The sequence below is a fragment of the Phocoena phocoena genome, chromosome 14, assembly GCF_963924675.1.
Source record: "Phocoena phocoena chromosome 14, mPhoPho1.1, whole genome shotgun sequence".
NCBI lineage: Eukaryota > Metazoa > Chordata > Mammalia > Artiodactyla > Phocoenidae > Phocoena > Phocoena phocoena.
In genome coordinates, this window is record NC_089232.1 from 8155463 (window position 1) to 8170158 (window position 14696).

The 14696-nt window shown below is 46.3% G+C and overlaps 1 protein-coding gene across 1 annotated transcript in view; it reads right to left on the reverse strand.

Moving 5' to 3' along the window:
- Window positions 1-8633: 8633 nt before the first annotated feature.
- Window positions 8634-14696, reverse strand: part of CNGA3 (cyclic nucleotide gated channel subunit alpha 3) — a 45990-nt gene continuing 39927 nt past the window's right edge. Inside the window, exon 9 of the mRNA XM_065891047.1 lies at window positions 8634-11625. Coding sequence (XP_065747119.1) covers window positions 10157-11625 — 1469 coding nt within the window. The 3' untranslated portion in view covers window positions 8634-10156. The remainder of the gene's footprint in view (window positions 11626-14696) is intronic.

A 14696-nucleotide genomic window follows, 5' to 3' on the forward strand; every position in this document is an offset into this window, starting at 1 on the left:
GAAAGTTTTCTTAAATTATAAGTTATAGTGTTGGCTCTTTTCCAGAGTTTTGGTTTACTTCTCTGGAAATTTTTGCCAACATGTTAGATCTCTGTTGCTTGTCCTCTATATCTATCGCTTTCAAATCTTTTCAATTTTTTCATTTACTTTTGAGTTTTAAAGTATTCCTCCTTTCCATCTTTGATATTTCTCTCATCATCTATTGTGTTTATTTGCTTCAGTGTTTCTTCTACTTCAGTCTTTATTTTGAAGTGATTTTTTTCTTTTATTTCCAATACTCTTCTGAGTTCTATGACCTCTCTTTTTGACTCTCCCTTTTCCTCAATCACTTCGGTCCTGATTTTGCTTTACATTGTTCTTTAGAGTGTCCATCGTTTTCCTAATCTCTTTGGGCTGATTTTGAAACGTCAGGTCACATCTGTTTTGTGAGCATGTCTTTTTGGTGGATTTCATTATATATAGAGACCTTATACTCTATCTTATTCCCTCTCTCTCTCTCTCTCTCTCTCTCTCTCTCTTTTAATAATGACTTTGCCTGGAATCTGGCTGTGATCCTTTTCTGTTGCTCATATTTTAAGTGAACTGAATGTGCTTTATACTTTTTTTATACTTTAGAAAGGAGAGAGGGAACATGATTTATCTTTTCTACATGGTCAAATCTTTACATTTTGGCAAGTAGACAGAATAGGCAAAGAAATAACTATTAGAATCCTTAATAAAGGCATCTGTTTGTTTGCTGCTTCCTTTCAGTGGCCTTGAAGTAGAACCATGCAGCTCCCAGCAACAGATTCTTTATTCTTCCCAAAACAGAGCTCCTGGTACTGAGTGATCCTGAAACTCCACAGTGTGGTGGTCAAAGTCTACCAGTGATAACATAGCTGAACTTTTGAAAGGAGCTTCTCACTTCACGAGCCATCCCATTACTTTGTGAGAAAACATGAGATAAAAACATATGATCCATAGGTATATTTGCCCAACAGAAATGAACGCATACATCCACCACAAGAACGTTCATAGCAACCTTACTCATTATGACCAAGAACAGAAACAGCCCCAAAGCCCGTCACTACCAGCATGGATAAATAAATCATGTTCTATTCACCCAATGAAATAGTGGACAGCAATGAGAATATGGACTACAGCTATACACAACATCACGGATGAATCTTGAAAACTTTATGTTTAACAAAAGAAGTCAGCTACAGAAAGCAAATACAATATGATTCCATAATATGAAGTCTGAGAACAGACAAAACTAATCTCTAGTGATAGAAATCAAAATGGTTATCTTTCAGGGGGTTCTAGACTGGGAAGGGACACTAGGGGGTCTTACCTGATGCTGGAACTGTTCTATGCCTGTGAGTTCATGTCCACATGACATGAACATCCACATCTATGATTTCCCCACTTCACTGTGTATATCTTATCTACATCAAAACCTTTGCTCTGGAACTTTGTGGTCTCAACCTCATTTAACTCCTTTTACCAAAATGAATTCTTTCCAAATAGATAAAGAATTCAGATATATGAAATGAAGCCATAAAATCCTAGAGGTGTACATGGGTGGATATTTCTATATCCTGAATGAAAAGGCTTAACTATGACATAAAGGCCAAAACGAATAAAAGATTGATAACTTCAACTACATAAAAATGTGGAAACTTTTGTGGACAAAAACTAAGCAGAGGGGAAATTGGATCACATGTTGACAAAGGAGTACCAATTCATTTTCCTAATACCGTCTCACAAATGAATAAGAAAGAGAAGAAAAACAGAAATATAGGAAGAGTTATAAACAGGGGTTTAAAAAGAATGATAAATAACCAATTATTATATAAAAGATCCATTTATAGTTATAGTGAAATAAATCACATTAAAATAAGATAATTTCCCAACTATCAGCTTGATAAAGAATAAAAAAGTGATAATACACAGTTACTCTTATAAACTGTAAAATGATGTAAACTTTTGGGGGAGCAACTTTTAATGGGCATCAAAAGCCTTTTTTGGAGAATTTCTACACTTTGACTCACTAATTCCACGTCCGGGAATTTACCCTAAGGAGCTTCAATCCTTCAACTTTTCAGCACCTAACTATAGAACACCTATTATTGCGCTTGGCCCTTTGCTGGGTAAACTGTGGTAAGAAAAAAAAAAAAAAGACCTGATCTTTGTCAGAATGGAATTTAGCGTAGGAGGTAATCAGATGAAACCTCAATAGAAAAATGAACAAAGAGAATAAAAAAATCATTCACAAAATAAGAAATGAATAGTGGAGATGTGTGATTAAAGACTGACCGCACTCACCACCAGCAAGACTGGGAGAATTTGCTCTTTCAGACAGGGGGTGGGCATGTACACTGATAGAGCTGTTGCGGGGTGGGGGACTCAGGCATGATGTATAAAAATGCTAAATGTGTAAGCCCCTTGAATAAGAACGGCATGGTTTCTTGGTTTCTGATAACAAGTCATGTGACTTACAGTGTTTGCCTTTTTACTTTCATTGTTTGGATCCTTGGAGCCCAATTTGATGTTCAACCTTTAATCATTTAAATCTTAGGGCCCAAAATTGCACAGGGACTTCTCTGGTGGCGCAGTGGTTAAGAATCCACCTGCCAGTGCAGGGGACACAGGATCGATCCCTGGTCCAGGAAGATCCCATGTGCCGCGGAGCAACTAAGCCCACGCACCACAACTACTGAGCCTGCGCTCTAGAGCCTGCGAGCCACAACTACTGAAGCCTGCGCACCTAGAGCCCGTGCTCCACAACAAGAGAAGCCACTGCAATGAGATCCCTGCACACTGCAATGATGAGTAGCCCCTGCTCACTGCAACTAGAGAAAGCCCGTGTACAACAATGAAGACTCGACATAGCCAAAAATAAATAAATAAATAAATAAATTTTGTTTTAAAAAACCACAAAAAACTGTCAAAGGAGCAAAAGACCAAAAAAGACTGAGGAGCCAACTGTTCCAGATGAAAGGAGGTTAAGGAGATGTGACAGTAAATGCAATTTGGACCTGGATTAGATCCTGGACATGGAAAAAGGAGAGCTTCTTGGGACTCAATGAAATGTGAATACGGATCACAGATCAGGTAAAAGTATTAAATCAGGAAGTAGTTAAACTTTCTGCTTTTGATAACTGCACTGTGGTAAAAGAATGTTCTTGTTCTTTTTCTTATAAAATACATACTGAAGTCTCAGTGGGGATGAGGGTGAGGACAGCTGAGCTACAGACTCATCCGATGACTGGCTCAAAGAAAAATTTTTTAATTCAGATAAATTTCTCTCTTCTATGCTGTGATTACCCTAGTAAATCATTAAGAGAATGTGAAATTCTCATTAGTCCAGGTTTTTGTTGGGCTGCATTTAACTTCATTTTTGTTTAGCAGGCATGCTATCCTGCTAGAAAAAAAATCGCGAATCCAAAATTTGCCACAAAATATATACTAATAAATGTTTATGCTCTGATCACAGATAATGCATATGGGTGAATTCAATGCCAACATTTGGTGCTTTTTTTCTCTATCTCAATTGATTTGACACTGGGTAGGATATTTAACTTTTACTGAGTTTTAGTTTCCATGGCTGTAGAATGGGGATTCTACTCCTTGCCTTCAAGGGTTGAATATAAAAGAAATGCAGAGCACCTGATGTTGTATCAGACACCAAGCAAGTGCCTTCCACGCGTCGGGGAGTATTACGGCATGTGTCTCCAACTGTCTTCCTATTAGCTTAACTGATTAGAGCCTGGGTCTGGGAAATCCCAGTTCTATGCCGTCCCAAGGCAAATTAGTACTTTCTGGTCATAAGCCAGCCCCCATTCTTGGATTCTAGGTCATCCATCAGCAAATGCAAGATCCCCCTGATGAGCCATCAGGGCCTGACCTGGCCTGGTGTCTCACTTCCCATCAGCATTCACAAAAAGCCACTCAAAGCCATGACCACTGACACATGGGCCCCATATATCAGGAAAGGTTAGTATAAAACCTTTGTTAGATATTTTTTAAAAACCAGCCATCTCTGATGGAAACAACTCAGAAAGGTGGTCGCCTCTGAGAGTGGAATGGAGGTTGCCTGGGAAGGAGTGTGAGGAACTTTCTGGAGTGTTGGTAATGTTCTACATCTGGATAGGGGTATGTTGCAGGGTATACATTTATCAAAACTCAGAGGATATATGCTTAATATCTGTGTACTTCATAGTTCACACAGGCATTTTGCCTCAATAGAAAAAAAAATCTATAAACACAGAACTCTAATGATATGCACGTTGAAGTATTTGGGAGGAATACTGATAGCTGCAATTTACTTTGAAATATAAAAGTAATGGATGGATAGAAGAATGGATAGATGGATAGTGAGAAAATAAATACAGTAAAATGTAAATTGTAGAATCTAGGTGGTGGGTGTATGGTTGTTTAACTGCACAATTATTTGTTTTGCTGCTTGTTTGAAAATTTTCAAAATACAATGTTGGAGGACGGGGGGGAGGAATCAATGCCTAGAGCCCAGGACCTTGAAATGGACTGACATTTAAAATACCTGATTACTTTCAACACTGAATCCACAATTCTCATTGGGTTGGATAAAGAAAGCATGATTATAGCAATGAATAATCAGTTAGCTTTTTTCTGTCTTCACCCCTGGCTGGTCTAGTGAACCGTAAGATCCTGGAGAAATCCGGATCAAAGATGAAGGACCAGTGTCCAAGTGCAGGTTCAAGGTCCAGGTCTAGGTTCATTACCAAAGTATAGGAGAACAGTTCAGCCACGAGCCCTGATGACTTCACGCAGGTCCAAAGTCCAAGTTCAGTATCCACGTCCAGATCTAAAGTCCAGGCCCATGTCTGTGAACAAGGTCAGGTCTAGGTCCAAATCTGAGGTTAAACCAAAGGTCCACATTCAAGTTTATTTGTTTGTTTGTTTGTTTGTTTATTTATGGCTGCGTTGGGTCTTCGTTTCTACACGCGGGCTTTCTCTAGTTACGGCGAGTGGGGGCTACTCTTTGTTGCAGTGTGTGGGCTTCTCATTGCGGTGGCTTCTCTTGTTGCAGACCACAGGCTCTAGGCGCATGGGCTTCAGTAGTTGCAGCATGTGGGCTCAGTAGTTGTGGCGCACATGGGCTTAGTTGCTCTGCGGCATGTGGGATCTTCCCAGACCAGGGATCGAACCTGTGTCCCCTGCACTGGCAGGCGGATTCTTAACCACTGCGCCACCAGGGAAGTCCCCACATTCAAGTTTAGAAGTCCAGTTCCAAATTCTAGGTTCTAGGTCCAAAGTATAATAATGTCAAGCACATGTTTCATTTCAAATTCATGTCCAAGCTCCAGGTTCAATGTTCAAGGGCAGATCAAGTTTCAGTATGAAGTTCCAGGATGAAGGTCATATCTGAGTCCAGGACTGAGGTCTAGGGTCCAGGTTTGAGGACCATGTATCAAGGTTCAGATCTATAACTAAAGATCAGATTTAAGGCCAGAGTCAAGGTTCAGGACTAATCCAAGTACATGGCTGAGGTCTGGTGTCTGGTTTTCAGGTCCAAGTCCAAAGACAAGGTCAGTAGCCAAGGCCTTTGACCCGGTTGAGACCTGAGGTATAGTCCAAAGATCAGGTCCAAGGTCTAGGGCTAGGTCTGAGTTCCAGGTTCAAAGTTCAGGTGCAAGGTCAAAGGTCTACTTCCAATGTCCAAGTCCAGGATTTGGTTCAAGGCCCATGACTATTTTTGAGGTTCAAGTTATATCCAGGCTCACGTCCAAGGTTGAGGGACAAAGTGCAGGTCAGATTTGAGAGGATGAGGGGAGAATGACCAAAAAGGCAGAGTAGAAAGACCCTGAGCTCACCTCCTCTCACGAGCACAACAAAATCACAACTATTTGCAGAACAATCGTCAATAAAAAAAGACCAGAATCTTATCAGAAAAGACCTTCTACAGCTAAAGACATAAAGAAGGAACCATGTCAACACAGGTAGGAGGGGCAGACTTGTGATATAATCAAGTCCCATACCCCTGGGTGGGCAACCCACAAACTGGAGAATAATTATATTGTAGAGATTCTCCCACAGGAGAGTTCTGAGCCCCACTTCGGGCCCCCCGGCCTGGGGGTCCTGCACCAGGAAGATGAGCCCCCAGAAGATTTGGCTTTGAAGACCATCAGGGCTTAATTTCAGGAGTCTTTGGGAAGACTGGGGGAAACAGAGACTTCATTCATAAAGGTACACACAAAATCTCACGCTCACGGGAACCCAGAGCAAAAGCAGTAATTTGACAGGAACCTGGGCCAGACCTACCTGCTGGTCTTGGAGAGTGCCCCAGAGAGGGTGAGGGAGGGGGTGGCTGCAGCTCACCTGGGGAACACAGACACTGGTGGCAGCAATATTGGGGAACATTCTAGTGTGGGAACAATGCTCCTTGGGGCTTCCACCTTGGCTCATTAGCCCCAAGACCCGGCCCCGCCCAACAGCCTACAGGCACCAGTGCTGGGAAGCCTCAGGCCAAACAACTAACTAGGCAGGGACACAGCCCCACCCATTAGCAGAAGGGCTGCCTGAAGAGTTCCTGAGCCCACAGCCACCTCTAGATACGACCCTGTCCACCAGAGGGCCAAGACCCAGCTCCACCCAGCGGTGGAAGCCTGCACCAGCTTCTAGACCAGCCTCACCCACCAGGGGGCAGACACCAGACAGAAAAAACCCACAATCCAGGCGCCGAAAGCCACTTGCTTTTCCTCTCTGCAGAGGAGGCTGCAGAGTTGGGAAGCCCAGGGGTGCTCCTTCTGTTCTTTCAGTGTCCAGTGAGGGACAGGGGTTGCTCGTGTGTGATGTCAGAAGAGAGGCTGGACCGAGGGTGCAAAGTGGGAGGGAGAGGAGGAGCCCGTTTAGGACCGAGATCACAGGATGTTTCCGGCTTTAAATTGAAAGGAGAGGGGTGCCGCCCCCAACCCTTGTAATAACTGTGGGCTGCAAGGGTGTTCTTAGATTCTGGTATTTAGGTTATTTTCTTTTGTGTACTAAAATGACGCTGCAATAAACATTTGTACGTGTCTCTGGGTACACATGTGTGAACGCTTACCTGTGTATGGGAGCCAGAAGTGTGGTTGCTATGTTACAGGAATAAGTCTTCAACTTTACTAAACAAAATCACTCCCTGCACTTCAGAGAAGCATTTTTCTTCTCCGTTTGATTCATTCAGGGTTTGCATTTCACCTCTCCTTCCTCAGGGTATTACTAATGGCCCCAGACCCAGAGAAGGAATCTGCCTTGGCTGCCTTCTATTTGACAGAACCCTGGCAGAAGGGTCTGAGAGGGACCAGAGTGTACTTGATAAAGTTACAGCAGGTCTCTGGTCCTGCTTAAATTTGGGAGTTGGTAGCATCGTATGTCTGAGGGCCAGTGTTTCATGGGGGATGAAGCAGTCTTCTCTCTTACTGAATCAGTTGAGTTACAAATTTTTTCAGATGCTCCTTATACCGTTACTGCCAAGATATCCTTTGCCCAGCTCTGTGTGGTTCCTTGAGGCCTGGAAGCTTTGGGACTTTCCAAGCTTGAGGCATTGGACTCTTTACCAGGCTGGTTTCCCCAGAGCCAAAAAGCTCCAGCCCGCTCATCTGAGGTCCTGCCACCTCTCACCTCCCCAGGGTTCTGCCAGGGATCCTGCATCAGTCCATACCTTGAGGGGTGCCCACCAACATTTTCTTTCTTTTTTGTTTCAGAGACTCTCTCTTTTGAGACAAACAGACAGACACACACACACACACACACACACACACACACAGACCTCAATGAGCTTAGATTCCCACAAAAGGCACAAAGAGAAGCTATCTCCCAGCATGGATCCCCATGGCTGAACCCAGTACAGAGGGGAGAACGGCCTCCAGGGGCAGCACAATGGCTGGGAGACCACAAACCCTGTCTCCGGTTCCAAGACAGTGAACGGTAGTCCTGAAAACAACCCGAGACCCAACTTCCCAACAATCTTGGCACAATCTTTTCATCTTAACTAGATGAATTGTATTCATTTATTTCTCTAGGACGATAACGTGACTTTTTGCGCAGCCAAGAAGATGAACGGGCCATCCCCGTTATGCTGTGTTATTTTAAAGTTTACTCACTATAACTCTGTGAGGTAGGCAATATGGTTCCCATTTTTCAGGTGGGGAAAGCGAGGCCTAGTGAGGCAAAATAAGCTGCCCAAGGGGCAGGGCTGTGACTTGCATGACAGCAGTCCTGATTCCCCAAGGCCCATATTCTAACTTGCCACCCAAACTCCTTGGGCATAAGCACAGACAAAGCTGGGGAAACGCTTACCCAGCTTCCTGTCCATCCAGGCCTTCCTGAACTGCCTGACCAACCCCCATGGTGACCTGGGACAAGTGATGCCAGGAATCTTAGCATCCTGCTTGGGATACACTTCTTATATATCTGAATGCTTTGAATCACTCACTCTGACAAACGTTGCTGCTTCAGTTGCACTTTCTTACCTGCTTTTGTACTTATCCCCTTCACATCGAGCATGTGCTGTCCCTGTTCACCAGCGCCCGTTCTTTTGGGGAAGCCGGGCTCATTGCCCTAGAAACATACCCCAGGACTGAATCTTCCCTTATAACAAACTATGAAGCAGGAGTCATCCAGTATTTTTAAAATCCAGGTCTCTATTTTTCCTGTGCAAACACGAATGTAGGCAACATTAATAGTCAAAAGGCTTTTTAAAATATATGCATTTTGATAACACGTTGCTAGTTACATTTTGCTGTTGATATGAGCTTGGATCACACTTTCCTTTAATAGGCCTTTGAAATTCCTTTTAGAAAGTTAAAATGGTCAAATGATTCATAGTAAAAACCAGAAGAGACCCATGTAAATCCAAAATACATACTTGAAAAGGCAGCACCTTTTGGATGAACTACATTAGGGCCGAGTTACATAGGATATGGATTATATAACAGTGGACCACAGAGACTTCAAAGCAAATGGGGCATCTTGTCCGAGGACAAGAGAGAACAGGAAGAAAGAAGAGGAGAAGGAAGAGAATAGAAAGAAGGAAGAAGAAGGGGAGACAGAGACAGAGAGGTTGATGGAAGAGAGGATCAGGAAAACCTACATATACGGCTTCTCTGCATCAGGAACGTGACTCGTCTTTGGGTAATTTACGATGTGTATTAAACAAAGGATGGACCATTAAGGTAATAATTCACAAACATAGAACCCAAGTCTAGAGATATCTTATATAAAATGTTAGTGCAATACTATTTACTGGATTAGACAAAAAGAGCTAGGTTCTACACTCTGCACATTTTCAGCTAAGAGCTTTGCCTCAGGATGTAATTCCAAGGGAGAGCAAGGCTTCCTCTTCAGGGGTCAAGGAGCCATTTGCAAAGACATGGCCTAAGGGTCTCATCTCCTAAAAGTCCTAGTGGTCAGCTTGTTTGGCTTCGGACCCCATTCCAACCTCCAACCTGGGAGCCTTTCCCCTCCACATAAGTCTCCCCACCAAGTCAGAACAGGCTGCCCCAGAACCCTGACTCAGGTACCAGGAGAGAGGTTGTCTTTGAACCCCGCTGGCGAGTTAGGAGATGTCTCTTTCCCTAACGGAGATGCTCTTTTCTATGAAACAGATTCCGGTTTCACAGCAGCTGGATGGCAGGGAGCCTGGATTTGCTTCTCAGACTCGAAGTGACCTCAACTGGGGCGACCTGGCTTTATCCCTTGTGCTTGTTGCAGCACCAATGGCCAGGGTTCCTAGGATCCCAAAGAGCACACGAGGATATATCAGAGTCAGAAACAAGCCCCAAACCGTCTCGTGTATTGAATTTGAGTTACCACATGTACTTCAGATTCTGTTACATCCCCCTCAGCAAAAGGGGGTAAAGTGAGGGGCAGAAGCGGGTGGGTGACTAAATCATCTTCCACTTATAAAAAAAAAAAAAATGAAGTTCAAAAGTCTAAAAATTCCCTGTGGATAAAAATTAAGAGAGTTCTGTGCTCACACTTTCATACTCTCGAGCAGGGGACACCCCACACTTTACAAAGCCCTGCTGCATGCAGTGCTTCTTGTGGAGCTCACAGCAACCTGCCCCTTAACTGGGGCAGATGGAAAGAGTCCCATTTTCTAGATGAGGAAACTGAGGCCATGCGGCTCGCAAAGGGTAAGGAAAGCTGGAATTCAGCCCTGGCCAAGTCCCGCGCCATGCAGCACCACACTGACAGCTGGCTCTGGGAGGCGGGAGACAGACATCTGCGTCTTCACTGTTGTTTGGCCTGTTTGTGGAGCATCCCCGTCAGGCGGGAGGCCGCTCTTTACCTGGTTTTCCAGTTGGCTGAGCCGCTGTTTCACTTTCATCTGGGTGGCACTGTACTCAGCCAGGAGCCGTGCAAACCTGGTCTGCAGGGTGTCCAGGGAGGACTCCAGATGCTCCACTTTCTCCTCGATGCCCTGGGGGTCTGCCCCGGCCTTGGCCAGTTCCTCGTCGATCAGGTTGTCCTTCATCAGGATCTGCCGCCCCTTCTCCTCCAGCGCCTTCTTGGCCTCAGGGTATTCGGTGAGCGCCTCCATCAGATCGTCCCTGGAGAGGCAGAACAGGTCCGAGTAACCGAGGCTCCTGATGTTGGCCGTCCTGCGGTTCCCCGACTTGCTCCCCTTGATGTTCAAGATGCTGATCTCGCCAAAGTAACTCCCATCGCTGAGGACCACGAACTGGGTGACCCCATCCTCGGCCACCACAGCCAGCTTGCCCTCCTTGATGATGTACATCTCCCTCCCTATGTCCCCCTTCTTGCAGATATAATCCCCGGGGCTGAACACCGCAGGCCTCAGCTTCAGCACCAGCTCCACCAGCAGCCCCGCCTCGCAGTCCTGGAAGATGCGGACCTTCCTCAGAGTGTCCAGGTGCACGCTGATGGCGATCTCGGCCCTCAGCTTGTCAGGGAGGCACTTGAGCACCTCCCTCTCGTCCACCGTCTTCTTGTTGGCCCACAGGTAGTCGAACCACCGGATCACCCGTGTCTCCAAGTCCTTGGTCACCTTGCGGAATTGCATGTACTGCTTGACGGAGTCACTCTTGGCCTGGAACTCAGCCTGCGAAGCATTCATGTGCGAGATCATGGAGCCCACGTTGCCCACAATGGTGGCAAAAATCAGGACACCCACCAGGAAGTCGAGGACCACAAAAAGATACTCCTCATCTTTCACGGGGGGTGGGGTCTCGCCGATGGTGGTCAGGGTCAAGGTAGACCAGTAGAGACTGTAGACGTACTTCCTGGAGAGGCGCCCATACTCTGGGTTTGAGATGTTTGGGTAGACCCAGGAGTCGGTCCCGAAACCAATGAACTTGGAAATGGCAAAGTAGAGGCAGGCATTCCAGTGGATGATGATGAGGATGTACAAGACCAAGTTCCCAATCCTGAACACGTTGGGGTAGTTGGTCCTCGTCTCTGTGCGGTCAAAGAATTCGAAGAGCCGGGCCAACTTTAGTAGGCGGTTGAACCTCAGTTCTGGGTAGTTCATGCCCAGCTTAAGATAAGCCAGGTCCGTGGGGACCAGGGACAACACGTCCAGCTTGAAGTGCAAGGTCTTTGTGTAGTGCTTCCACAGCCGGTTGGCATCCGTGACCAACAAGCCTTGCTCCAGGAAGCCTGATGAAGAAGATGGATCACGTGGGCATCAAAACGGCCTTGTTATGACCATGGCCCGCAGAAAGGTATCTCACCTCAAAGGTATCTCACCTCAAAACGTGGTTATACATATATAAAAGAAACAACTTCCACAAACCACACATACCATTACTACAGGAAATGCACTCTGGTATTTTCTATTCAACGATCTGATCTATTTTATTCAATTAAAAACCTAGATCAGTTAGGTAAATTTGAATGTGGATTGGGTATTTGATGGTAGTAAGGAATGCTTATTAAATTTTCAGAGATAAATGGAAGTTATACTTAAAAAATGGGACCCTAGTTAAGGTTACATGCTAACGTGGTTACTGTCTGAGATTTGCCTTAAAAAACTCCATCCAAGGGCTTCCCTGGTGGCGCAGTGGTTGAGAGTCTGCCTGCCGATGCAGGGGACGCGGGTTCGTGCCCCGGTCCGGGAAGATCCCACATGCCACGGAGCGGCTAGGCCCATGAGTCATGGCCGCTGAGCCTGCACATCCGGAGCCTGTGCTCCGCAACGGGGAGGGGCCACAACAGTGAGAGGCCCGCATACCACAAAAAAAAAAAAAAAAAAAAAAAACTCCATCCAAGAACAGGGAGTGGGAGGATAAATGAAAAAAGATAAGCAAAATGTTGATAACATTTGGAGCTGGGTAAGCATATGTGGGGATTCATAACACTACTGTCTCAGTTTTGTATATGTTTGAAAATATTAACAATAAAAAATTTGAGGGCTTCCCTGGTTGTGCAGTTGTTAAGAATCTGCCTGTCAATGCAAGGGACATGAGTTCGAGTCCTGGTCCGGGGAAGATCCCACATGCCACGGAGCAACTAAGCCCGTGCGCCACAACTACTGAGCCTGCGCCACGACTACTGAGCCTGAGCTCTAGAGCCTGTGAGCCACAACTACTGAAGCCTGCACGCCTAGAGCCCATGCTCCGCAACGTGAGAAGCCACCGCAGTGAGAAGCCCATGTACCGCAACGAAGAGTAGCCCCTGCTCGATGCAGCTAGACAAAGCCTGCGCATAGCAATGAAGACTGAACGCAGCCAAAAATAAATAAATTTATGAAAAAAAATTGAAAACACTGGTCATGGCCTAGCAAACTGACTTTACAAGTCACCGATGGCGTATGACCTGTCTTTTTATTTTTTAAACTATTTATTTATTTATGGCTGCATTGGGTCTTTGCTGCGGTGCGTGGGCTTCTCATTGCGGTGGCTTCTCTTGTTGTGGAGCACAGGCTCTAGGTGCGCAGACTTCAGTAGCTGCAGCACGCAGGCTCAGTAGTTGTGGCTCACAGGCTCTGGAGCGCAGGCTCAGTCGTTGTGGCGCACGGGCTTAGTTGCTCTGTGGCATGTGGGATCTCCCCGGACCAGGGCTCGAACCCATGTCCCCTGCACTGGCAGGCGGATTCTTAACCACTGCGCCACCAGGGAAGTCCCGCAACCTCTCTTTCTAAAACCCTGCCCAGGAACACAGTGGTTCTCCTTCCTGGTTGCACATTACTGTCACCCAAGGGGCTCTGAAAACACATGAAGCCTGGGACCCACCCTGGTCTGGAGAGGGGCTGGACCTTGGGAGTCGTGAAGCGTTATTACTGGTGAAATCCACCACATAGGCCATGACCTGCCGTCTCCCTTCGTCCCTCTCTCCCTTCCTTTCCCTCCCTCCCTCTTTCTTCCTTTCTTTCTTTCATTTTCAAACATGCAAAAGAGTAGAGAGACTAATGTAACAAATGCTTTTTAGATCTGGGTGAGCAACAGTGACACACCAAGGGCTCTGCAAGTCACAGAGCTGGACCTGCCCCCAGAGTTTGGTCCCCTAGGTCTGGGGCATCTCTAACAACTTTCAGGTGATACTGCTAGTCCAGGGCCACACTTTGAGGGCTAGACCGAGGTAGGATCACCCCCTCTGTGATAAGCAAACATCAAGTTTGTTGTCACGTTAGGGACACCTGGCTTCACAGCTCCCCATCCCCTATTTGTTTGGTTACACTCGTGTTTATTGAGTGCCTAGATCATTACATTGCACTCGTGCGCCTTGGGACTCCTCAACACCTCCTTAATAATCTTGTCTCAATTCTGACGATTTTTTCTCCTGGAGTATGATCCATGGCCTCTTGGTGTCTGTGCCTACCTGTCCCCCTCTCTCTCCCAGCCTTCTGCTGAATCTTAGATTGCCAAGGACAGTACCAAGCACAAAAAGGGGTGGGGTCAACGTCTGGGTGAGGGCTGCCTGTCCCACCGAAGCCTGATTGATGCAGGGAGTCCCCGCAACGAGTCAGCCACCCACGGGGCTCTTGCATCTCCATAGGCTTGTGTAACCATGGAGTGGCAGGCCACCAGGACTGGCCAAGTCACCCAGGCAAGCCTCAAGCTGTGTTCTTGAGATCTTCTAAGTTACGATGCAGGGCACTAATTCTGGAGCAGGGGGGGCACCCATCTGGCCTGCTGGGTGGTGACTGTGGCCTTTAGGCTGGCCACTCAGCATCTCTGGGCCCCAGTTTCTAAAGCAGTAAGATGGAAATAATCATGCCTACACTTCTTGTCTTCTGCAGCAGCTCTCATGAGAAAACAAGACATGCTCGGAACGCTTTGTATACCATGAAGCCACCCTGAGGTTTTGCTGTGATCCAGTGGTTTTTATATCCACAACCATGGCACAGTTTTTAGTTTAAAAATCTTGGAAATGACAAGCAGGGCCTCCACCAGCTTATGTGATGCCTTTGTGCAAATCAGAAAAAGGAGGCCCAAGGAGGCACAGCTTGGAGACTGAGGCATGGGTGGGGCTTTAGCCCCCACTCATAACTAGAGGTGATCTTGTTACCGACTGGTGTCCTTGGACTCTTTAATCAACAGAAATTGATAAGGGCCCAGATGAGGAATTCGGGCCTTTATTGGGACTCATGCTGCAGCACAAGGGAGTGAAAACAGTAACAGGTGGCCTTGCTTGCTCCCTGAGGGGTGGGAGCGAGCTTGTCCCTTAAAGGATATGGGGGTGGATTGGTGGGTTGGGCTGGAGGGGCGCTTAGGTGGTCTGCACGTGCA